Here is a 24,501-nt window from a genome sequence, read left to right as displayed (position 1 = left end):
GCCAAAAAGGTGCCAATAATATAAACTCATAATCCAAATAAATAGACCAACAAATTGGTATTTATTTGTTAGCAAGTGTGACCAAAGGATACTATTTTTTTAATACAAAGAGTACTATTTTTTAAAACTGCACAAATTTTTGTTAAAAAAAATACAAGAGCCAGTTTAAATAAATGAGGCAAAGAGCACAGTGTTTAAGGATCTAACTTGGAAAAATGTTATGTATAATTACTGAGGTATAATTTACCTAAAATCATAGGATATTTTAAGTGTATGTCATGGTGATTTATACCAAGTGAAAGAATTATTCCTCTCTAGTTATTAATACATCTATCACATGTTTATCTTTTTGTGTGTATGTGTGAGAACATTTAAGTTCTGCTCTCTTCTGCATTTTAGTTACACAATACAGTGCTACAAGTTATAGTTATAACATTAGATCCTCAGACCTTATGTTGGAATTCCCTTACCCTCAGCAGGTGGCAACCACTTTCCTACTCTGTTTCTGTGCATTGACTTTTGTTTCAGATTCTATATGTGTGATACCATGTAATAGTTGTCCTTCTCTGGCATTTTTTACTTAGCATAATACCCTCAAGGTCATCCATGTTGTTGCTTCATAGGCTTTTTATTTTTTATTTATTTATTTTTTTAAAGATTTTATTTATTCATTCATGATAGAGGCAGAGACACAGGCAGAGGGAGAAGCAGGCTCCACACTGGGAGCCCGATGCGAGACTCGATCCCGGGACTCCAGGATTGTGCCCTGGACCAAAGGCAGGCGCCGAACTGCTGAGCCACCCAGGGATCCCCTTAATAGGCTTTTTAAAAATCAGTTTGCAGGACACCTGGGTGGCTCAGTGGTTGAGTGTCTGCCTTTGGCTCAGGTTGTGGTCCCTGGGTCCTGGGATCAAGTCTCGCATCAGGTTCCTTGCAGGGTTCCTGCTCCTCCCTCTGCCTGTGTCTTTACCTTTTTCTCTGTGTCTCTCATGAATAAATAAAGCCTTAAAGAAGAAAAGGAAAACTTTATGTTCTGTAAGGTATTATGCATAGTGTACTAGTTAAGAGGTAAGTTTGAGTTAGGCTCTGTAATTTATTAGCCCTTAGTAGTCTACTTTAGTAGACATACTTAACTTTCTTTGTCTCACTTTCTTTATCTGTAAAACTGAGCTAATAGAACCTGCCTCATAGGGATTTGTTGCATGGATTAAAGGAAGTGTAATGTTTTTAAAATACATAGAAGGATTCCTGGCTCGTAATGGCTTAGAATAATAGTAACAGATACAACATATAAACTTTTTTTTTAAAGATTTTTAAAATTTATTCATGAGAGACACAGAGAGGCAGAAACATAGGCAGAGGGAGAAGCAGGCTCCTTGCAGGGAGCCCGATGTTGGACTCAATTCCGGGACCCCAGGTTCATGCCCTGAGCCGAAGGCAGATGCTCAACCGTTGAGCCACCTGGGCATCCCAACATATAAACATTTGTATGTTGTCGTTTTTTTGTTTGTTTGCTTTTAAGGTTTTATTTATTTCAGAGAGAGAGAGAGAGAGAGAGAGAGAGAGAGCAGGGTGAGCAGCAGAGGGAGAGGGAGAGCGCGGAGTCTGATGTGGGGCTCGATCCCAGCCAGGATCCTGGCATCATGACTTGAGCTGAAGGCAGGTGCTTAACCTACTGAGCCACTCTGGCACCCTTTTTATACTGTTTTAATTGAAATAAATCGCAATATAAAACTACTAAATGTAAATACTGATTTGACAATCAAATATAAATAGCCATTAGCAAAAATTGGAAGGAACTAATCCTGTTAGCAGTTTGCCCTCCATTTGCCTACCATTTTCTATAATGTACTTGAATTTATAATACTTTTTTCCTTGAATGTATAGTGTTACGAATTTCAGCTAGAGAGTGTTATGATATACAATTGAGTAGGGACCACATGCTGAAAAAATACATGTGTCACGTGCCTTTCTTGGACTTAATTAGCAATTTTGCGTCTCCATCCTTGTGGAAGTTATCTCAAAGTTAATGATACCTATAGCTCCGTGCCTAAGACATTGTTACATACTCAGAATTATTTGTGTTAAATGAACTGTTGTCTTTAACGAAATAGACCACTCTCCTTTTAGTCTATTACAATTTAAATGTGTGTGGATATGTGTTTATTTTAAAAGAACAGATTCCTTGTTATAAAACTGAGGTTAGTTTGAATGACTTTATTGAGTATCTATGTTCTGAGCAAAGCAGTATAAAAAGGAAAAGGAGACATTCCAGATTTTTAACAGTGGTAATATTTAGGGGAATGGGAGTTACTGTGATGTCGTATTTTCATTTATATGATGACATAGTTATAAGGACTGTGGGCTTAAATTTGACAAAACACAGAAGTGTTTGAAATTTGATCTGTATAAACTACCAGATGTTTTAACTTACAGCTTTGTGTTTTGGGTTATAGGAAATTTTAAGATAGTTATTTATATAATTTATTTTCTTTAGTAATTGCATTATTCCTTACTGATTTTCTAATCCTATCATGACATGTTATTAACTATTTAAAGTTAAATAGTTAATAGTTAATTAGTTCACTATTTTAACAATAGAAAATAAATGAAATTGCTTAAAAAATGAACATAAACTAGTGCTGGTATTGTTTTATTTTTTTGTATACTTTTATTAACTGTACTTTTTAGCAAGAGTATATAAAATTTACCAGTGGATATTTTGTTATGTTTAATGTATAGTTGCATTTTGTTTTATTTTAGGTTCTTATCCTGGCTTCCTAAAATTCTTTTTTTTATTTATTTTTTATTTTTTAAGGAAGGCAAGTCTTGCTCTGATTAGGAAAATGATTCATTTTTGCTCTGAAGCACTTTTAAAAGAAGTTTGTGATTCTGATGTTGGTCACAATTTGCCTACTGTACTAGTGGAAATCACTGCAACGGTCCTTGATCAAGAGGTCAGATTTTTGTCTTTTTTTGAAACTCCTGTAGCTTTAATTCCCTTTAGACAGTGGTCAGTAAAATAATTTCACTTTTGTCCTAATATCAGTAAATCCTTTTGTCTGTGAAATTATTGCATTTGTCTACTTCAGGCAACTAAACTTATTTTTATTATTTTTCCTTAATTTCCTTTTTGTTTTCCCCCAGGATGATGATGATGGCCACTTGCTGGCTTTGCAGATCATAAGAGATTTGGTAGATAAAGGTGGTGATATTTTTTTGGATCAGCTAGCAAGACTTGGTGTAATCAGCAAAGTATCAACTTTGGCAGGTCCTTCCTCTGATGATGAGAATGAAGAGGAATCAAAACCAGAAAAAGTGAGTGATGTTGTTTGCAGTGTTATCAGGAATAGGATTTCTTTTGAGGAAATCTAGTTCTAACCTTTGATGGCTTTTGACAAAATAATGGCAATATGAAGTAGTATTATAAGTTTTAAAAATTTGGTTACTCAATTTTTTAAAGATTTTATTTATTTATTTATTTATTTATTTATTTATTTATTTATTTATTTATTTATTTTTATTTTTTAAAGATTTTATTTATTCATGAGAGAGAGAGAGAGAGGCAAAGACACAGGCAGAGGGAGAAGCAGGCTCCATGCAGGGAGCCCGACATGGGACTTGATCCCGGGACTCCAGGATCATGCCTTGCTTGGGCCAAGGCAGGCGCTAAACCCGCTGAGCCACCCAGGGGTCCCCTTATTTATTTATTTTAGAGAAAAAAAGAGTGTGAGCAGGGAGGAGTGGGGATGAAAGGGAGAGAGAAAATCTCAAGCAGACTCTTTGTGCTGAGCGTGGAGCCCAGTGCGGGGGTTAATCCCACAACTTCAAGATCATGACCCAAGCCAAAACCAAGAATTGGATGCTTAACTGACTGAGCCACCCAGATGCCCCCAGAAATTTGGTTATTTAAAAAAATATATATTGATAAAATTTAAAACTTATAGAAAAATTACAAATAGAGTATCAGAGTATTCTTTATAAATTCACTAATTATTGACATTTTGCCCCATTTGCTTTATTTAGACAGATACTGTGTGTGTTTGTGTAAACGTACACACACTTAAGAAATACTATTTGAGGGGCACCTGGCTGGCTCAGTTTGCAACTCTTGAACTTGGGGTTGTAAGTTTGAGCCCCGTGTTGGATGTAAAGATTACTTAAAAATGAAATCTTTAAGGGGCACCTGGGTGGCTTAGACACTTTAAATGTCTGACTCTTGATTTCAACTCATGTCTTGATCTTGGGGTCATGAGTTCAAGCTCCACGTTGCACTCTACAACTGGGCCTGGAGCTTACTGTAAAAAACAAACAAACAACAAAATATTATTTGAGAAAAGATGGATACATAGTGCGCCTTTTAAAAATGTAAACTTCAGGCAGCCCGGGTGGCTTAGCGGTTTAGCGCCACCTGCAGCCCAGGGCCTGATCCTGGGGACCTGGGATTGAGTCCCATGTCGGGCTCCCTGCGTGGAGCCTCTTTCTCCCTCTGCCTGTGTCTCTGCCTCTCTCTCTCTCTCTCTCTCTCTCTCTCTGTCTCTCATGAATAAATAAATAAAATCTTAATAAACTTCACCAAAAAACTGATGTCTAACTCAAAGACCAAATTTACTGTTTCCTCAATAGCAATTTTTTTCCCCCTGGTCCAGAATCCAATCCAGGAGCATGTATTATGACATTTAGTTATCATGTTTATGAGAACTTCGCCTTTTGCTTTCATAGCCTTGGCATTTGTGAAGAGGACAGACCAGTTAATTTGGGCAGCGACCCTTCTTTGCATTTGTGTTTCCATGTGATTAGATTCAGGTTGTGAGTTTTTAGCAAGATGACTACAGAGGAGATGTTATATTTTCTCAATGCATAATGTGTCTTCTCTTAGACACACATAGTATCTGCTTTCTTACCAATGATGTTAACTTGGATCACTTCGTTATGTTTATCTCTGCTTGGTTTCTTTATCATAGAGTTACTCTTTTTTCTTTTGTAATTTATAAGTAATTTGTGGGGCTGCCTGTCAATATGCTGTTACTCATTAAATATATATGCATGAGTTTCAGTATCCATTGATAATTTTTCTTTAATTTTTATTTATTTATGATAGTCACACACAGAGAGAGAGGCAGAGACATAGGCAGAGGGAGAAGCAGGCTCCATGCACCAGGAGCCTGACATGGGATTCGATCCCGGGACTCCAGGATCGTGCCCTGGGCCAAAGGCAGGCGCCAGACCGCTGCGCCACCCAGGGATCCCCTCCATTGATAATTCTTGCCTTAGATTGCAAATTCTAAGTATACCTAATCTGTCCCTACTGATTCCAGCACTGATTTAGTCCTAAATTAGTTATTGCTTTCTATATATTAGTGACAGAATGGTAATATTTTTGAGGTTATGGTAGAGTATGAGAGGTTAATTATAGAATCCTGAGAGGGTGAGCAAGAGTGGGAGGAGAGGGAGAGATTACTTTTAAAATTTTTTAAGGATTTATTTATTTGAGAGGGAGCTTGCACAAGTTGGGAGGGACAGAGGGAGAGAGAATCTGAAGCGGACTCTGTGCTGTGCGTGGAGCCCAAGTTGAGGCTGGATCTCATGACCTTCATTCACGACCTGAGCAAAAACTGGGTGCTGTAAGCTTTAACCAGTTATGTCACCCATGCACCCTTAGATAATTCCTAAATTACTTGAGAAGATCTAAGGGATTTAACTACAAAACAAAATAAAAGGTGTTATTTGAGTTCATCCCCCTAGAATTCTATTCAAGAAATAGTTTCAAAATATCATATGATTTCACTCATATGTGGAATTTAAGAAACAAAACAAGCAAAGAAGGGGAAAAGACAAACCAAGAATCAGACTCTTAACTATAGAAAACAGATGGTTATCAGAAGGGAGATGGGTAAGGGGATGGGTGAAATAGGTGATGAGGATTAAAGAGTGTACTTGTGATGATCACTAGGTGTTGTATGGGAGTATTGAATCACTGTATTGTACACTTGAAACTCCTATTACACTGTATGTTAACTATACTGAATTTAAATAAAATCTTAAAAATAAAAAAAAAAAGTAACCATTCTACAGATCCCCAGCAAGTCTTTTTGTAGAAATTAACAAGAAAATTCTAACATTCATATGAAAATTCTAGGGACCTAGAATAGCTAAAGCAACATCAAAAAGAAGTTGAAGGACGGCCATCAGCAGATTTGAAGTCTTATAAAGCTGTGGTGATCAGCAAAGTGTGGTGTAATGGTATAAAGACAGGCTAATGGTTCATGGATGGGTACATGGTCAGTTGATTTTCAACCAGAGTGCTAAGGCAGTTCAATGAGGAAAGGATGATCTTTTCAAAAACTCATGCTTGAAGAAGTAGATACATACACAAAAACGAAATTTTGACTATACATTAGGTACCACATAAATAATTAACAGGAAATGAATAATAGACTGAAATGTATGGGTTAACATTATAAAACTTATAGTGGAAAAGGAAAATCTCACTGATCTTGATCTTGACAAAGATTTCTCAATTAGAACCCTAAAAAGTTATACTATGGGGTGCTTGGCTGCTCAGTTGGAAGAACATCCGATTCTTGATTTCGGGGTTGTGAGTTTACCCACCACATTGGGTATAGAGATTACTTATAAATAATAAAAAGGTTATACTATACAAGGACCAAAAAACATTAGTAAATTTTAGTTTATCAAAATTAATCTTCTGTTCTTTAAGATACATTGCTTGGAAAGGGAAAAGACTAGGTAGGTGTTTGTGTGGCTCATTGGTTGAGTGTCTGACTCTTGGTTTCAGCTCAGGTCATGATAAAGTCCCATGTTGGGCTCCATGCTCAGTGTGGAGTGTGCTTGAGGTTTTCTGTCTCTCCTTTTGCCCCTCCCTCTACTTGTGCTGTCTCTAAATAATAAAAATCGTAGAAAATGAAAAGACAACCCAGAAAATTGAGATTTTGTCTGAAAATATTTGGCCTTCATTTTTGATGGATATTTTCAGTGCCTACAAGGACTTTAGGCTAATCATTTCTAGCACTTTGAGAGATGGTGCATTGTCACCTGATGTGCATATTCTCCATTGAGAAATTCACTTTATTTCTCATCTTAGTTCTTTGGTACATAACATACATCTATTCTAACAACATCTTTTTTTCCTCTGGCTGTTCTTATGATTTTAAGCAATTTGACTTTCCTATGCTTTGTTGTCTTTGGTGTGCTTGTATATGTGTGCACATTTGAATGTCCAGCCCTGCTCGGGATTGTTTAATTTTCTTTGATCTTTGGGATTACAGTTTTTATCAAATTTGGAAATTTTTCAGCATTTGGAATACAATTGTCTGACTACCTTGTATGATCTTTGGGAATTTTTCAGCTTATAATTTTCCATTTGTTCTTTGCCCAACCTTATGGAGTATCATCCTGGAAATTAGTGGTCTAGTACTTGTTGTACACTCATGGTGACCACTTTGCAGATTTCTAGAGGCCTTTTTGGCTTGGCTTCCTAATCCTGAACTCATCCTCCATATGTTTGCTTTTGCCTCTTCTTCTTCTTTTTTAAGATTTTGTTTATTTATTCATGAGAGACACAGAAAGAAAGAGGCAGAGACACAGGCAGAGGGAGAAGCAGGCTTTTGCAGGGAACCTGATGCAGGACTTGATCCCGGTACTCCAGGATCATGCCCAGAGCCGAAGGCACATGCACTCAACTGCTGAACCACCGAGGCATCCCATGCTTTTGCCTCTTAAAACACAGACCTCTATTTCCTGAAATCATACTGCTGGATTCTTTTTTGTGTTCCCTCTTCTTAAGACCTTAGCCAGAAATTTGTGTCTGGACCTAGAGGGCTTACCTAACTTGTTTTTATTTTCTGGGGGATCATGGTCCTCTGTTGCATATTGTCCAGTGTTTGAAGACACTTTTTCATATATTTTGTCTAGCTTTTTGTTGTTTACAGTGGATAAACAAGTCTTGGTACTTGTTAACCTATCATGGCCTAGAGCACAATTACTTAGATTTAGAGACATTTGGAATCTGTATTTTACAATCTTATTTTAGTGTTTAAGCTAATTACTTGTTTTTCTTTGTGTGTGTTAAAAAAATGTTTTACATTTTTTTAAGTATAACAAATTTTTATGATGTTTAAAAGTGCTATACCCAGGGATATCTGGGTGGCTCAGGCAATAAGCATCTGTGTTGGGCTCGGGTCATGATCTCAGGGTCTTGGGATTGAACCCTGCATCGGCCTTCCTGCTCAGCAAGGAGTCTGCTTTCCCTCTACCCCCTACCCCTGCTCATGCTCACTCTCTCTCTGTCTAAAATAAATAAAATCTTGAAAACAAAAAAGTGCTTTACCATACACACATGCATGTGCACACATACCACGTTCATATATGTTTATGATGAATATTTTCTTTTTTTTATTTTTTATTTTTTTTTTATGATGAATATTTTCAATATTTAAATGTAAACACAAAAATTTTCAAGATGTCAGGCTAGGAAAACAATATTTACAAATTGTTTTTTTCTTTTAAACATGCTATAAAAGCTTATGATTATAGAAATGATCCAGTATATTTGATTCACTTGGCTAAGGGTAGGGTGTTACATTTTATTCCTAAGAAGCATCTTTGGTGAGTGTGTTGGACCTCTAGGATTGGATAAAATTGATCCAGTGAAAATATCCTTTTTTTACAAGTAATTAGGCCCAGAGATGTGCTGAGTTTACCAGAGTCCTTGGTATTTAGCTAGTTATGTGTAGACCTAATCTGTTGGTCTTCTCTACCAATATACCTGGAAATGTTATAGCTTAGGTCATTATTTATGTGACTTTCTTAACATTTTTAGGACTTGTAAGATTTATCTGTAGGTAACGAGTTGAATCAAAATACATATTAAACTATAGGAACTGAATATTATATTCACCATGTTTTAATTCTAAATTTGATACATAGACATATTTTTAAAAACCTGTGAATATTTGAAATATTACTTCCCTTGTTTCATTGAATAATTTTATACATTTAGGAGGATGAACCACAGGAGGATGCTAAAGAGCTGCAGCAGGGTAAACCCTATCATTGGAGAGACTGGTCAATCATTAGGGGAAGGGACTGCTTATATATATGGAGTGATGCAGCAGCCTTGGAATTATCTAATGGCAGTAATGGATGGTTCAGATTTATCTTGGATGGGAAACTAGCCACCATGTATTCAAGTGGTAGTCCTGAAGGTGGATCGGATAGTTCAGGTAATATTCTGTTCCTATTAAAATGTTTTACAAGTTTGTATAATTTTGATGATTTGTTCTTCTGATATTTTTGCATCATAGAAATAGCACATTTTTGGTAATCATATGTCCAGTTTGTTGAATACCAACAGAGAAAAGCTGTTGTATCATGAAAGCATTTAAGAGATGCCCTTTTATTGCATGAGATAAGGAATAGCACTATTATCTACTTTTAATCTCTCTCATCTTTTACTTAAAGCTACCTCTTATGAAGTAATGATGAATTGTATGTGTGTAAAGCTGTCTCAAGTTGTCTTTTCCAAAAGGCTTATACTTTAAAAAAAATTATGGCTGTAGGATTACTTTTATACCTGAACCGAAATATATCACACCAGTGAGCATACACTAAAGAACAAAACTCTGCTAATTAAGTTTTTTATATAAAATAGATATTCCAATATGTAGTTTTCTTTTTATAAAAAAGGGAATATTTGAAAATAATAAGGTTTTAAAATAATCATTTTGTCTTTATAGAAAGCAGAAGTGAATTCTTAGAGAAGTTACAAAGAGCTCGAGGCCAAGTAAAGCCATCTACTTCAAGTCAACCTATACTCTCAGCACCCGGACCCACTAAACTCACTGTAGGGAACTGGTCACTAACTTGTTTGAAAGAAGGAGAAATTGCTATTCATAACTCAGATGGTCAGCAAGCAACAATATTGAAAGAAGATTTACCTGGTTTTGTATTTGAATCTAATAGAGGAACCAAACATTCATTTACTGCAGAAACTTCTCTGGGTAAGTTATATAGAATATATAAGTTTAGCAGATAAGAATAAATGAGAAAAAAAAATAAATGAGTATCTTAAATTGCAAAAAAATTCTTTGAAATATCCTTTTTTTTTTTTTTTTTAAAGGTTCAGAATTTGTGACTGGTTGGACTGGTAAAAGAGGCAGAAAACTGAAATCTAAATTAGAAAAGACAAAGCAAAAGGTATATTTGTGGAATTTGCTTTTTCTTTTTTTGTCTTTTATACAGACTTGGTAAGGTTTCATTGGTATATTGCAAACATTTAAAAAATTGAGCCAGATAACACAAGTTACTCTAATCTAACATTTTATTTTTCTGTGCTGATCATTTTATTTTCCACAACACATATATGTTTACCTATAATTTTATACACATTCTAAACACCAACATTAAAACATTAAAATTTGTAAGACAAAATTTAAATGATTTGACTTGTTAATGTCACAAAAACTTTGAACTCCTGCTTTAGTAATTATTGATAGTAATATTTTTAGTGATACAGTGGGATTGAAAATACATCATTATATTTCACAATCCTGATCTAAAATACTTTATGATAAAGCAACTTGAATTCCTGGTTCTATATTCAGATATTTTGATGTTTAATTTAATGGTCATCTTAGATGAAATAACTGTTTCAAAAAGATATAGGAGCACTGACTCCACCTTCAAAATCACAATAATAATTTTTAAATTCTATCCATTAAGTATGGGTTGTTTTTTTCAAAATAAGGCCAAGGGATACCTGACTGGGTCAGTACATAGAGTATGTGACTCTTGATCTTGGGATTTTAAGTTTGAGCCGCATGTTGGGTGTAGAAATTACTTAAAAATATGAGCTGGTGATATTTCCATCAAATAACAATAATTGTTATTGTATCAATTCTTGCTTTTTATTTTTCATTTTTAAAAAAAATCTCAATTATAATTAGATTCAGTATTTTCTGATGGCAGAAATTTTTATTTTACCTATACAATTACATAGAATAGTTTTTTCATGCAGTATATGAAGAGTGCTTTTAGGTGTTTAGGTTTGGAGGGTTACTGTGTTTTTTATGCTTTAGCCTTAGAAATAGTAGTAGTAGACTTTATTTGGGGGCAGTTATATATAACATGTTTATGTTTTCATTTCTATTTGTTAATGTGTTGTGCCATCTTCAAAATATTTCCAGTTGCTAGACCTTGGGAAAAAAATATTTAAATAAATAAATTATTTTTATAAATATATCTAAATAAATAAACTACCTCTGTAGTTATATTTATTATTTCATGATTGCTTCTTTGTTTTTAAAAAGAATGTGAGGTCAAAAGTGCTTTCTAATTCATGGTATCTTACAGGCATTTGAGGAAGAACTATCTCAGTTGAAGATAGCCATTATGTGTTAAAAGGAATTTGAACTAAATACAGTCCATTTTCATTATTCACAGTAGTTGTATTATGTAAAGCTTCCGTGAACACTGAACCACCCATTGCTCTTAAAGGAAATACAGGGTTAGGTTCATTTGAGGCTCTGGTCACATTTTTGTAACTGATCCATTCATAATCTTCCGTATCTTTCTGTTTAAAGACATCATGTTTAATGTGTATTATTGATTTGTTAACACTGAACTTTGGCCAGTAGCACTATCATGCCTGAATGAAGCTTTCCTAACACACATGTCCTTCTCGTGCTTAGGAACACTGGACAGCACTTTAGTACTAATTTTCTTGGCCATTTTAAACAATGCAAGCATCAACAAAACCACAAAAAATGTTAAAAAATGCATAACGCAAAATAGAGTGTGGAAAGGACATTTGTTTATAGAGAGCTAACACAAGTATGACATTTGTTTGAAGATAGCATTCACCTTGTTTGACCTTACATGAGAACATGCACATGAGGCAGCTCCTAAGTTTCTGTTGCACTGTGAATGTCCACAAGTGACTATGAAAGCACTGCAAGTATTGATTTGGGGATTTCAAATAAATACTAGTGAGTAGTTGAATTCGCAAATATAGAATTCTCAAATAATGAGCAGCTGTAATTTTTTATAAACTTCCCACTGAGCGATCTCAGAAATTTCTTGTAATTCCTGATAGATTGTATTAACCAACCAAATTCAAAGGGAACTGAAACTTCACAATACAGAAGAAGAGTAAGAAGTAAAGTAAATCAAGGAGAATATAGTCTCAGTCCTATATTTTCATATTCTTAAAAAATACGTCATTATTGATTCCATTTCTTAAAGTCAGTAGTAACTCATTGACAATGTGGCTTTTCTTTGGGGATGAAAGTAGTACATATCAAAATAACTGATTTTAGGTAAAAATAATTTTATTAATTTTAACCTTCATTTTAATTTATTAATACTATTTCATAAATGCATAGTTTCTTAAGTGTTGTCTAATATTCAGAGCTTACTTTCCTCTTGATTCTGAAAGGCATAGCAAAATGGAATGAAAAAGTACTATTAAGTCATTTCAGGAGTGAATTCTTTTTTTCTATTAGAGTTATGCTAGGTTAGTTTGTGATTTAAATGAAATTATATAAGTCCTAAATTTAGATTTTTTAAGCAAATAATTTTAAAGACTGTATGTACTAGATTTTGTCAGACCCAAGCCTGGGATACATTAATTTAAATTTTATCTTTAGGGGATCCCTGGGTGGCGCAGCGGTTTGGCGCCTGCCCTTGGCCCAGGGCACGATCCTGGAGACCCGGGATCGAATCCCACATCGGGCTCCCGGTGCGTGGAGCCTGCTTCTTCCTCCGCTTGTGTCTCTGCCTCTCTCTCTCTCTCTCTGTGACTATCATAAAAAATAAATAAATAAATAAATTTTATCTTTATTTTCATTTTTTTTCAAGTTCCAAAAAGGCTTTCTTATGTACAGAGTGGGAGAGGTTCAGTCCTTCTTGGTTGCTACTTTCCTCATGGCTGCGAGGACACTGTTCAGCTCTGCTGTCTTCCTCTTGGCACACATGGGTGTCCCCACTCTTTCCTTGATGAACTTGGGGGTACATTTGTCCTTTGAGACCTTGAGTAGCTCCATGGCATGCTGCTGGTAATGAGGCAAAGCTGCATATCTCTCAGATCATGTCCTGCACAAACTTGGTGTGCTTGGTGAGGTGCCCATGGCAATGGCTATTCCTTGGTTCACTCATGTTCATAGTCACCTTGTGTTCCTTGTTGAAGGCCACGGTGGTGGGATAGCGCAGAGCCATGGCTGCTGTTTCTCCATGGTTCAAGTGGCATAAAAGCTGAAATAACATTAATTTAAATGAGAGGTGACTAGTGCCCAAACTAACTGTAGTCATTCTTCCTTATGATTAAATATGTAAATATATATAGTGTCTTATATACTTTGTGTGAATGATATACATAGAAGAAAGAATAAAACTTAACGTACACCCCAGAATGTTAAAAAGATTAAAATCTAGGTGAGTTCCTTTCTGTTTACTAGATGGAAAGCTGCCTAATTCAGGGATCATTAAATAAAAGCCAGTTAGGTTTTTTTTTATTTTTATTTTTTTATGATAGGCACACAGTGAGAGAGAGAGAGAGGCAGAGACACAGGCAGAGGGAGAAGCAGGCTCCATGCACCGGGAGCCCGATGTGGGACTCGATTCCGGGTCTCCAGGATCGCGCCCTGGGCCAAAGGCAGGCACCAAACCGCTGCGCCACCCAAGGATCCTGCCAGTTAGGTTTTTAAGTTAAAAAGGTTCCACTGTAGTTGATTGAATTACAGGTTGCTTATTTTTTTTCTTATTTATATTTTCTAATTCATTTACTGTAATTAGGTTACTTTTATTAAAAAAAGTTAACTTTTACATGTTGTTAAAGTGGATTTAAATGAATTAAGCTCCTCTTTGGCATATGAATACAAGGTATAAATATACCAAAAATTAAGATTATGAGTTCTTTTATTTGATATTGCTTAAATGTGCTAGAGTATTTTTCCAGCTATTAGAACCTTTTGACGTATATGAGTAGAAGTAGTAACATTTTTTTGGAAGTTGCTAATGGCACAAAAATCTTAATCTTTTTTTTTTTTTAAGATTTTATTTATTTATTCATGAGAGACAGAGAGAGAGAGAGAGAGGCAGAGACAGAGCCAGAGGGAAAAGCAGGCTCCATGCAGGGAGCCTGACGTGGGACTCGATTCTGGGTCTCCAGGATCACGCCCTAGGCTGAACGTGGCACTAAACCACTGGGCCCACCGAGGCTTCCCAAAAATCTTAATTTTAAAAGTTGCACATGTCTATGTAGGTAAAAGATTTGTTACAAGTATTAATTGTGAAAATTCATATTTGCAATTTTAATTTTGCAGGTACGAACTATGGCTCGAGATTTATATGATGACCACTTTAAAGCTGTTGAAAGCATGCCTCGTGGAGTAGTGGTAACACTCAGAAACATAGCAACTCAGTTAGAGTCATCTTGGGAACTTCATACAAATAGACAAGTATGTTATTCAGCCTCTAGATTTTATGACACATTGATCTCAGTTTAGTTTTTCCCCCTTTATCCTTTATATTTTGGGTATTGATGAGGGGTCAGCAAATTATCACCTATGGGCTAAATTAGGCCTGCCACCTATTTTTATATGGCTTTGTGAGGTAGGAATGGTTTTTAAATTTTTAAATGATTGAAAACAAATCATAGGTAAGAGTAGTATTTTCTGATACATGAAAATTACATGAAAATGTAATGACTGTGTCCAAAAGTAGTTTTATTGCTCATAGCCATGCTCACTCTTTTCCATATTGTCTGTAACTGCTTTGGTGGCATTTGGTGGCATGGTTATAGGACAGAGTTGAGTAAGTGAGACAGAGGCCATATAGCCCGTAAAGCCTAAAATACTTAGAATTTTTCCTTACAAAATGTTTTGTGCACAGGGTCCCTGGGTGACTCAGTCGGTTATACATCCCGACTTGATTTTGGCTCAGCTTATGATATCAGGGCTGTGAGATTAAACCCTGTGTTGGGCTCTGTGCTCAGCATTGAGCCTGCTTAAGAGTCTCTCTTTCCCTTTCTGACTCTCCCTACCTCTTCCTTCTCTAAAAAAAAATTTTTTTTTGACCCTAGTAAAGATAGAATTTACATTAATAATTTGAACCTCTTATTCTTATTTAATATCCAACTTATTATCTTGGTAATTGATGTGATAAATTAAGTATATTAAGACCTGTTTATTTTTTTGTTATTTTTGTCTTCATTAAAATTTTTCTTTTCTTTTAGTGTATTGAGAGTGAGAACACATGGAGAGATTTAATGAAGACAGCCTTAGAAAATCTAATTGTACTTTTGAAGGATGAAAACACAATTTCACCATATGAAATGTGCAGTAGTGGATTGGTGCAAGCACTTCTTACTGTCTTAAACAATGTAAGTTTCTGAAGTAGTACAGAACAGATTATGTAAGTAGTTTTGACAGTTATTTGTACTACACTTTTGGCAAAGCAGTATTTACTTTGTTTTATCAAGAAATATTTAAAAATCAAGTTAATAAATGTTAATATTTATAATTTTTCTATCCTTTATGTGGTATCATTAATTTGAGCCAGTTGAATACAATAATTGAGTGTGTTTATATTTTTGAGTTTCCCAATTATAATTTATTCTGGATTTTGTTTGACAAAATACTTACTTTAGTCTAAGTTTTAACATTAGTCAGTGCTCTGAATTCTTCATAAAATGAAGTTAATTTGTAGTACTTAATTTATTTGCCTAAAATTGATTTATGAGCCATAACTGTTTTGGAAGTTACTGTAGCTATTTGACAAGTATTTGCTAATAACCTTATATTTCTCTTCAACTTAGTCTACCTTTAATATCTCTTTATTGTGATAAAAATCTCTTTATTTTAATGAAACATACTTATAACAAATTCTAACAAAAGAATAAAAAGTGAAAGTTTTCTTAGTTCTACTTCCCAGTTTAATTTTTGGTCTTAATTAGTATATGTAGTAATACACTCTTAAAATTCTCTTTAACTTCTTTACGTTGTATAATCCCTTCATTAATCTTACCACTTGTATAATTTCCACTTATTAAAATGTTAAATGAAAAATGTTCATTTGTAAATAATCCGAAATCATCTTGCATACTATACTTTGAGAGGAGCTGATTTAGCCATGTAATTGCTACCCCATTATATTAAAAAAAAAAATCTGTATATTAGCTGTGATCTACTAGTAATATAGTACTAAAAAGAATTTTAATTGAAAGAGAATAATGATTTCACTTAGATTATGTTGATAACTTTGTAATAATATGTTAACATTTATCTTTGTAATGTGTGTTTTTGATAAATTTTGATAACAGCCTTAAGATACTTTTTGTACCTTTTTAATTTTTTTTAGAGCATGGATTTATTTTTATTTTTATTTTTTAGAGCATGGATTTAGATATGAAACAAGATTGTAGTCAACTGGTAGAAAGAATAAATGTTTTTAAAACAGCTTTTAGTGAAAATGAAGATGATGAAAGGTAAATCACTAATTTTCTTTTAATTTGATGTTTGCAGTGTTTGAAAGCTGTTATACTTCCTTTAAAATAGTCTAATACAGTGCTTCCACTCAAAATAGGAACTCTGTAATTAAGTAAAAAATTAGCTTTGTATTTTAAATGTATAATAATGGAAAAGATTTTTAAAGCATTTTATTTGTAAATACTTATTTGAGAGAGAGAGTGATTGAGTGGGAGAGAACACATGAGCAGGGGCAGAGGGAGAAAGAGAAGTAGACTCTCCTGCTGAGTAGGGAGCCTGATGTTGGGTTCAATCCCATGATGTCAGGTCAATCATGACCTGAGCCAAAGGCAGACACTTACCCAACTGAGCCACCCCGGGGCCCCTAAAGGCCTTTTTTGAAGAATTTTTAAGTCTAATGGAATAAAAGAAAAATTACATGTTTGTTATGAATGCAGCTGACCACTTAAATTAGATATTTTGTTGTATATCTAAAACTAATTTAACACTGTATATCAACTACACTTAAAAACATTAAAATTAGATACCTATTTAATACAGAAGTGGAGATTTGAACACTGATTAACTATTTGGTGATATTGGGTAATAAAATTTATTATTGATGAATTACAAATTGTTAATTCATTTTTAGGTGTAATGATAAGAGTTTTGTATTTTAAGAATTCTTTTTTTGTAGAGATACATATTCAAAATATTTCTGGATGAAATGATATGCTCTCTGATATTCAAAATATATTGGACAGAGAGAAATGGGTTAGGGATACAGATAGAAATCAATTAGTCATTAGTAGATAATTGTTGAAGCTGGGTCTTGGGTTGATGAAGGTTTATTTTACTATTTACTTTTGAATGTGACTGAGGTTTTAAAATAAATGAAATTGATTTCATTAATTTGGGATACTGTTTTAAATGAGTTACTATAGGGGATCCCTGGGTGGCGCAGCGGTTTGGCGCCTGCCTTTGGCCCAGGGCGCGATCCTGGAGACCCGGGATCGGGTCCCGCGTCGGGCTCCCGGTGCATGGAGCCTGCTTCTCCCTCTGCCTCTCTCTCTCTCTCTGTGACTATCATAAATAAATTAATTAATTAAAAAAATAAAATAAGTAAATGAGTTACTATATTTTATGGGTATATAGTAAGTTAAAGAAAGTAGGAGTTGTACCCAACCTGTGATGTTAATTCAGTTTCTGTATTAACTTGGTTATGAAATTATATAAACGCTCTGAACAATTATTTTTTTCTTTGTAGTCGACCAGCAGTTGCATTAATTCGGAAATTAATAGCTGTACTAGAGTCCATTGAACGCCTACCTCTTCATTTGTATGACACACCTGGATCCACATATAACTTGCAGGTAACCATGAAAAATGCAGTTGCTACTATTGCTGAATACATTTAGGAGAAGTCTTTTACTTTTCTTAAGAAAAGAAAAACCTTGTTTCATATTGTAGTAATAACAATTATGCTTACACATTAAAGACTATAAACCTAATGCCATTTGATAGTTTTTTAATGACTCTTGAATTATTAATATTTTAATTTTTTTATATAATCAAATTGCTGTGGATTTTCAGTAAATGTAATAAATCATATTTGGCCGATGGTAAGTAGAAAAAGAGGTCTTAATAGTGGAAAAGACAGGAAAAGAAATGGGGTCCTTTTGTTCTAGAGTTACAAGTTAAGTCCTTTCATCCATATGTGTATTAATAGATGAAAAAGTATGAAAATATTTTAAGGACATTTTTTCCCTTTTTTTCTTTTTTTTTTTTTATTGGAGTTCAATTTGCCAACATAGCATAACACCCAGTGCTCATCCCACCAAGTGCCCCCCCCCCTCAGTGCCCATCACCCAGTCATTTACCTTGCTTTCTTAATGTCATTTGTTAAAGCCAGGTGGCCTTTCTTAGCTGTTCCTATTGATTCTTTAAGAAGTCTGTTATGAGTTTTATAAAAAGCTTGTTTTTCTCCTAAATGTTTTTTGGTTTACATTCATACTCATTTATTCATCTATTCTTGTGTTAGCAGCTGGTATCCAGATATGAATAGATAGAACAAATACTCTTTGTATGAATATCCCAACCCAGATCTTTATTATATCTTTTTGTAGGTTACTTTAGTATTCCTTACATGTCATTTCACCTGAATCTTGCCTTTATTCAGTCTATCCTGCTTGCTCTGCATGGAATCATTTCTTTTAAATAGAGCCTTTAATTCTTGATGGGATAAGCACTTGGTGTTATGTTGGCAAATTGAATTTAAATAAAATATTTTTAAAAAATAGAGCCCTTAATAAGTGACTAAGAATCTGTATTTGCCAAAACAATGGTTACTCAAGACAAAAATCTTGTCATACCCCCTAAAATTTTGCCATACCCCCCAAGAATCCAGGAATCTTAGCCAAAGCCACTAGATTCCCAGAGGAGAGAACTTGTCCAGGTAGTTAAAATATGTTAGCATACCTGACATGGAATCATATTTAACATGATGCTGAGGTCTACTTTGTGTTGGATTTTTGGTAGAATAATAAAGAGGAGCAAAGGGCATTTTGGCACATCTCCCTCCCTTTTTAAAAGATTTTATTTTTTAAGTAATCATCACACCCAACAGGGGCTCCAAATTACAACCCAGAGATCAAGAGTCATATGCTGTACTGACTGAGCCAGCCAGGAGCCCTCGTATATCCTTTTTAAGGTTATCCTTTTTTTTTTTTTTCTTTTCAAGATTTTACTTATTTATTTGAGAGGGAGAAAGAGAGAGAGCACAAGCAAGGAGAGGGAGAAACAGACTTCCCACTGATCAAGGAGGCCAGTGCAGGGCTTGATCTCAGGACCCTGGGATCATGACCTGAGGCAAAGGCAGAAGCTTAAGGGACTGAGCTACCTAGGCACCCCAGGGCTTTGTCCTTGATAAGTAAACGAGGCAGAGATAAGTCTCAAAGACTGGAAAATTCCTTGCTTATACAGTCCTAGGAGCACCAACATCTTTTATTATTCACTGCCCATTTTAAGAGACTGTGTAACAAAAAATGATAGGAAGGCTGGTAATGTGTCCTCTGGTAATTTTGCAATCTAAATTGCTGTCCACATGCCCATGTTAAATATTTAATTATGTATCTATAGGAATTGGTGAAGATTTAAACAGCATTGAAACTACCTAAAATTGCTAGTTTCATACTTGCTTCAAAACTGTATTGGATTGGGGGCTATTTTGTATTTTTAAAAGTTGATTAGCCATAGGGGTGCATTTGTAGAGCATGCGACTCTTGATCTTAGAGTTGAGTTTGAGCTCCACATTGGGTTTATGTAAAGCTTACCTTAAAAAAAAGTTTATCGGCCATAGATGTTTTAATATATTCTATCTTTATTGGAATAAATTAGCTAAATAATTTGCTACTTTTCATAACTTTACCTGGAAAATTGCAACTTTTAAGCAATGCAATACCTCCGTTAGTGTTTTATGATTTCTTTAAACCATGTATATTTGAAGTTGTTTATAGAAATTCTAAGTATGTTGTTAGCACTGTTTCTTTCTTGAAAACCAGTATCACTTGTTCAGTGGTCCTTTTTTAAAAAAAATTAATAGACATTGATCCTTCTGTGGTTATACTTATAATTCTCAATTACTATTGAGAACACTTCTCAGTTTAACAATTCTAAGAGAAAAACCAAGGTGCTTTCTGAAGCAGTTTTATCATTTTTGCTCAGATACTCACTAGAAGATTAAGATTTCGGTTGGAACGTGCACCTGGTGAAACTGCATTGATAGACAGGACTGGCAGGATGTTGAAGATGGAACCCTTAGCTACAGTTGAATCTCTGGAACAATATCTCTTAAAAATGGTGAGTTTCTGGCAAGGCCAGGGTGAAATAGGCATTCTGTGCTATGGTTTAATCCATTAGAAAAGTACTTGAGAAAAAATAAAAGTACTTGCAGAAATATGTACAGAGAGTTATAGTAATACCCCCTTTGACCATGTAATTCCTTTTTTTGGACTCTAAATCTTTATATATTATAAATGGTTTCTTCATAAACATTTATTAGTCATTTGTAATACTAAAATAGTGAACAAAATCCTAATGACAGTCAATAAAGGAATATCAAGCTAATACTTATGTCCATTAATTTGAATATTATATAGCTATTAAAGTGTATAATGACTGGTAAGGGGAAAAATTTAGGTATGATATGATCAAATGTTGTTTCAGCCTGTCTGTTGAAATTATGGAGTAAAGAAATACTTTATGATACTAGTAGTGGGGTTTTTTGGTTGTAGAAATTTGTGTTTTTCTGTTTTTTCCCCAAATATTTTTTTTTTTTTAAGATTTATCTATTTATTTGTTTGAGAGAGAGCACATATAAGGTGGGAGGGAGGGCCAAAGGGGGAGGGAGAGAGATAATCTCAAGCAGACTCCTCACTGAACATGGAAACCACCATGAGATTTTTCCCCAAATATTCTCTAATGAGTTTTTATTGTGACAAAATAAGTCACATTGGGGCACCTGGGTGGCTCAATTGGCCTCTGCCTTCAGCTCAGGTCTTGATGTCAAGGTCCCAGGATTGAGCCCCGAATTAGGCTCCCACTCAGTGGGGAGCCTGTTTCTTCCTCTCCCTTTCTCCCTCCACCCTCATGCACTCTTTCTTTCTCTTGTAAGTAAATCAACTCTTAAAATAAGTCACATTAAAGGGATAGGAAAAAGTGGGCAGTGCGTTTGAAAATAGCATTATTAAGGTGTCTTCTGTATTTTCTTTGGTGTAGGTAGCAAAGCAGTGGTATGATTTTGACCGATCTTCATTTGTTTTTGTTCGAAAATTAAGAGAAGGCCAAAATTTTATATTTCGACACCAGCATGATTTTGATGAAAATGGAATCATTTACTGGATTGGGACGAATGCCAAGTAAGTCATGCTGTATAATGTAGAGTGAAAACATTCATCTGGAAAAAAGAATTTCAGGTAGTTAAGAATAAAATTATTAACCACTCTGAGTATCTTACAGTGTAAGGAATTTTGTCTTACAGTTTGAAAATAAGACTATCTGAGATACTTTTTATGAAGAAAAGAATATCTAAATTGTCAATTTTAGGATTTAAAAAATTAATACAGTTTTATATGGAAAAGAGCTACTATAAATAAATACAGTTATTTTAATAGTGTGAACTGCTGATTTTTTTTCTTTTATTTAGGACTGCATATGAATGGGTAAATCCAGCTGCTTATGGACTTGTAGTAGTTACATCTTCAGAAGGAAGAAATCTGCCTTATGGCCGTTTAGAAGACATACTAAGTCGTGATAATTCAGCTTTAAATTGTCATAGCAATGATGATAAGAATGCTTGGTTTGCCATAGATCTGGGTCTCTGGGTGATACCGTCAGCATATACACTTCGTCATGCTCGTGGTTATGGAAGGTCTGCACTGAGAAATTGGGTTTTCCAGGTATCCAAAGATGGACAGAACTGGACTTCTTTGTATACGCATGTTGATGACTGCAGTCTCAATGAACCAGGGTTAGTTGAGGAGTCTTTGCAAATTGAAAAACTCAGTAAAGGCTTGTTTATTTTTATAACTGTATGCCCTTAGAGCTCTCTCTCTCTCTCTCTTTTTTTTTTTTTTTTTTTTTTTGTGAAATACTGAAGCAAGATTTTCTTTTTAAAAATGTCACTTGATACTATGAGTATTAAAACTTTGAAATAATTTTATCAAAACTTTTAACAGCTTTAGATATAACAGTAGAACACTGAGCCTGTTTAAAAAGAAATTAATATATAGTTATATGTATCTATAGCATGCTAATAAAAACACAGAAAATGGGATTAGTTTTTTCTAAACTCTATATATGCATAAGATATATGTGTATATTCTACGAATTAGTGGTAGCTATTGCTGGTTATAGAATTTTGGTTAAACTTCCAATTTTTATTTTAATATGTCTCTTTTTCTAAATTTTATATATTGACCATATTTTTTTAAAAAAACAAAGTATTATATTCCTTTTTAAAATTTTTATTTATTTACCTGAGAGAGGGAGAGCATGCATGCAGGAGGTGCAAGGGGGGTGGGACAGGGAGTAGTCAGTACTTCATGTAGAGCTCAACGCTGCTGATCCCAGGCCCCAAGATAACTGAAACCAAGAGTCTGATGCTCAACCAACTGAGCCACCCAGGTGCCCTGAGAGAATTATATTTATAAAAATTTTAGTTCTACTGAGTTTTTTTTTTTATTAAGATTTTTATTTATTTATTCATGAGAGAGACACACAGAGAGGCAGAGACACAGACAGAGGGAGAATCAGGCTCCATGCAGGAAGCCTGATGTGGGACTTGATCCTGGGACCCCAGGATCACACCCTGAGCCAACGATAGGCACTCAGCTGCTAAGCCACCCAGGCATCTCTAATTAATCTCATTATTATTTTTTTATTTTATTTTTTTAGTCTCATAATTGATACTTATTTTAATAAAGTGGTGTCTGCCAGGCTTCTCCACTATAAAGTTATTTCTTTCCTGTTTGTAATTAATAAGCATTTTGGTGGGGGGAGACTCTTTGAAATTACATAAATATTTCCTCAGCAAAATTTCAATTTATTTATATCAGTATAAGATCAGAGTTTCCTATTAAATGGGTTATAATCTGTTTTTATCATTATTTTAATGTTCAAGTTGTCCTGAGTTTTAATTGAACAGTGGTACATTTTGAGGGGAATATGGGGCATGGAGTTAAATTACTTTCTGCATTTGACAGAGTATGGAAGGAGCTCCTTAACCTTAGAATTAGTAAATAATATTTTCAGGCTTTAAATTTAATATTTTAATATATCATTTTAAGCTTTGCAAGAATTTTAAAATACCTTGTTCATCTTAAGAACATACTTGTTCTTGGGCAGCCCCGGTGGCGCAACGGTTTAGCGCCGCCTGCAGCCCAGGGCATGATCCTGGGGACCTGGGATCGAGTCCCACGTCAGGCTCCCTGCGTGGTGCCTGCTTCTCCCTCTGCCTGTGTCTCTGCCTCTCTCTCTAGCTGTGTCTCTATGAATAAATAAATAAAATCTTTAAAAAAAAGAAAACTTGTTCTTAAAATTTCTTGTTTTATTTCTTTGGATTTTATCAATCATAAATCATTTAAAGTTATGAGTCATTAGTTGTGTACATTTAACCATTTCATTTTTAACTTATTTTCTTGATGGCTGATTTTGTCCTTTGATATCTTGATTCTTATGTAACACTGGAATTCAGTAACAGACTGAATGTGGAAGTCGATTTATTTTTTCTGTTGGTCTCTATTATGTAAAAAATCTTCGCCAGCTTAAACATCTTTTTCATCTGTTTTAAAACATTATGTCCTTTTTTCCCTAACACATTCACAGATCAACAGCCACCTGGCCTCTTGACCCACCAAAGGATGAGAAACAAGGGTGGCGACATGTGAGAATTAAGCAGATGGGAAAGAATGCTAGTGGACAAACCCATTACCTGTCACTATCTGGATTCGAACTTTATGGCACTGTAAATGGAGTATGTGAAGACCAGCTAGGTAAAGAGATGATAGGGTTTTAACTTAAAAACAAATCTATTTATAAAATGTGACTTGTTTATATTTCTCTAATTTCTACTTTATAGGAAAAGCAGCTAAGGAAGCAGAAGCTAATCTTAGAAGACAAAGACGTCTAGTACGCTCCCAAGTTCTGAAATACATGGTTCCAGGGGCTCGTGTGATCAGAGGCCTTGATTGGAAGTGGCGAGATCAGGATGGCAGCCCACAGGGAGAAGGTACCGTCACAGGGGAACTGCATAATGGTGAGTAGGTACTTAGCATTTGTAGTGTAGAAATGGAGTATTTAAATAACAAAGTATTTTTCTTTTGTTATTTTGGGATAGTTTACAAATTGTAAAAATGTCCCAGCACTGTGTAGAAGAACTATATTGATTTTATGTTAAAAATGGAAAAATCATTTACTTAGAATTAAGGGAAATTTTTAATTTCTGTTTTGATTTAGAACT

General features: G+C 34.6%; 1 protein-coding gene and 1 pseudogene across 12 annotated transcripts in view; one reads left to right on the top strand and one right to left on the bottom strand.

The window, feature by feature from the left end:
* HECTD1 (HECT domain E3 ubiquitin protein ligase 1) overlaps positions 1-24,501 on the top strand; it is a 91,702-nt gene that overhangs the window by 37,876 nt on the left and 29,325 nt on the right. For all 12 annotated transcript variants that reach the window (XM_072761322.1, XM_026007664.2, XM_072761321.1 and 9 more), the window contains exons 10-23: positions 2,819-2,957; positions 3,148-3,318; positions 9,023-9,245; positions 9,759-10,022; positions 10,142-10,218; positions 14,343-14,477; positions 15,254-15,400; positions 16,410-16,504; positions 17,752-17,857; positions 20,208-20,342; positions 21,261-21,400; positions 21,688-22,011; positions 23,868-24,034; positions 24,121-24,297. In XM_072761322.1, the coding sequence (XP_072617423.1) occupies positions 2,819-2,957; positions 3,148-3,318; positions 9,023-9,245; positions 9,759-10,022; positions 10,142-10,218; positions 14,343-14,477; positions 15,254-15,400; positions 16,410-16,504; positions 17,752-17,857; positions 20,208-20,342; positions 21,261-21,400; positions 21,688-22,011; positions 23,868-24,034; positions 24,121-24,297 (2,300 nt within the window). The remainder of the gene's footprint in view (positions 1-2,818; positions 2,958-3,147; positions 3,319-9,022; positions 9,246-9,758; positions 10,023-10,141; positions 10,219-14,342; positions 14,478-15,253; positions 15,401-16,409; positions 16,505-17,751; positions 17,858-20,207; positions 20,343-21,260; positions 21,401-21,687; positions 22,012-23,867; positions 24,035-24,120; positions 24,298-24,501) is intronic.
* LOC112926590 (large ribosomal subunit protein eL36 pseudogene) lies at positions 12,896-13,550 on the bottom strand (annotated as a pseudogene).

The sequence above is a fragment of the Vulpes vulpes genome, chromosome 6 (genome assembly GCF_048418805.1).
Source record: "Vulpes vulpes isolate BD-2025 chromosome 6, VulVul3, whole genome shotgun sequence".
In the NCBI taxonomy this organism is placed as follows: Eukaryota; Metazoa; Chordata; class Mammalia; order Carnivora; family Canidae; genus Vulpes; species Vulpes vulpes.
The sequence above is the reverse complement of the archived record's forward strand: the minus strand, read 5'-3'. Positions and strand labels throughout refer to the sequence as shown.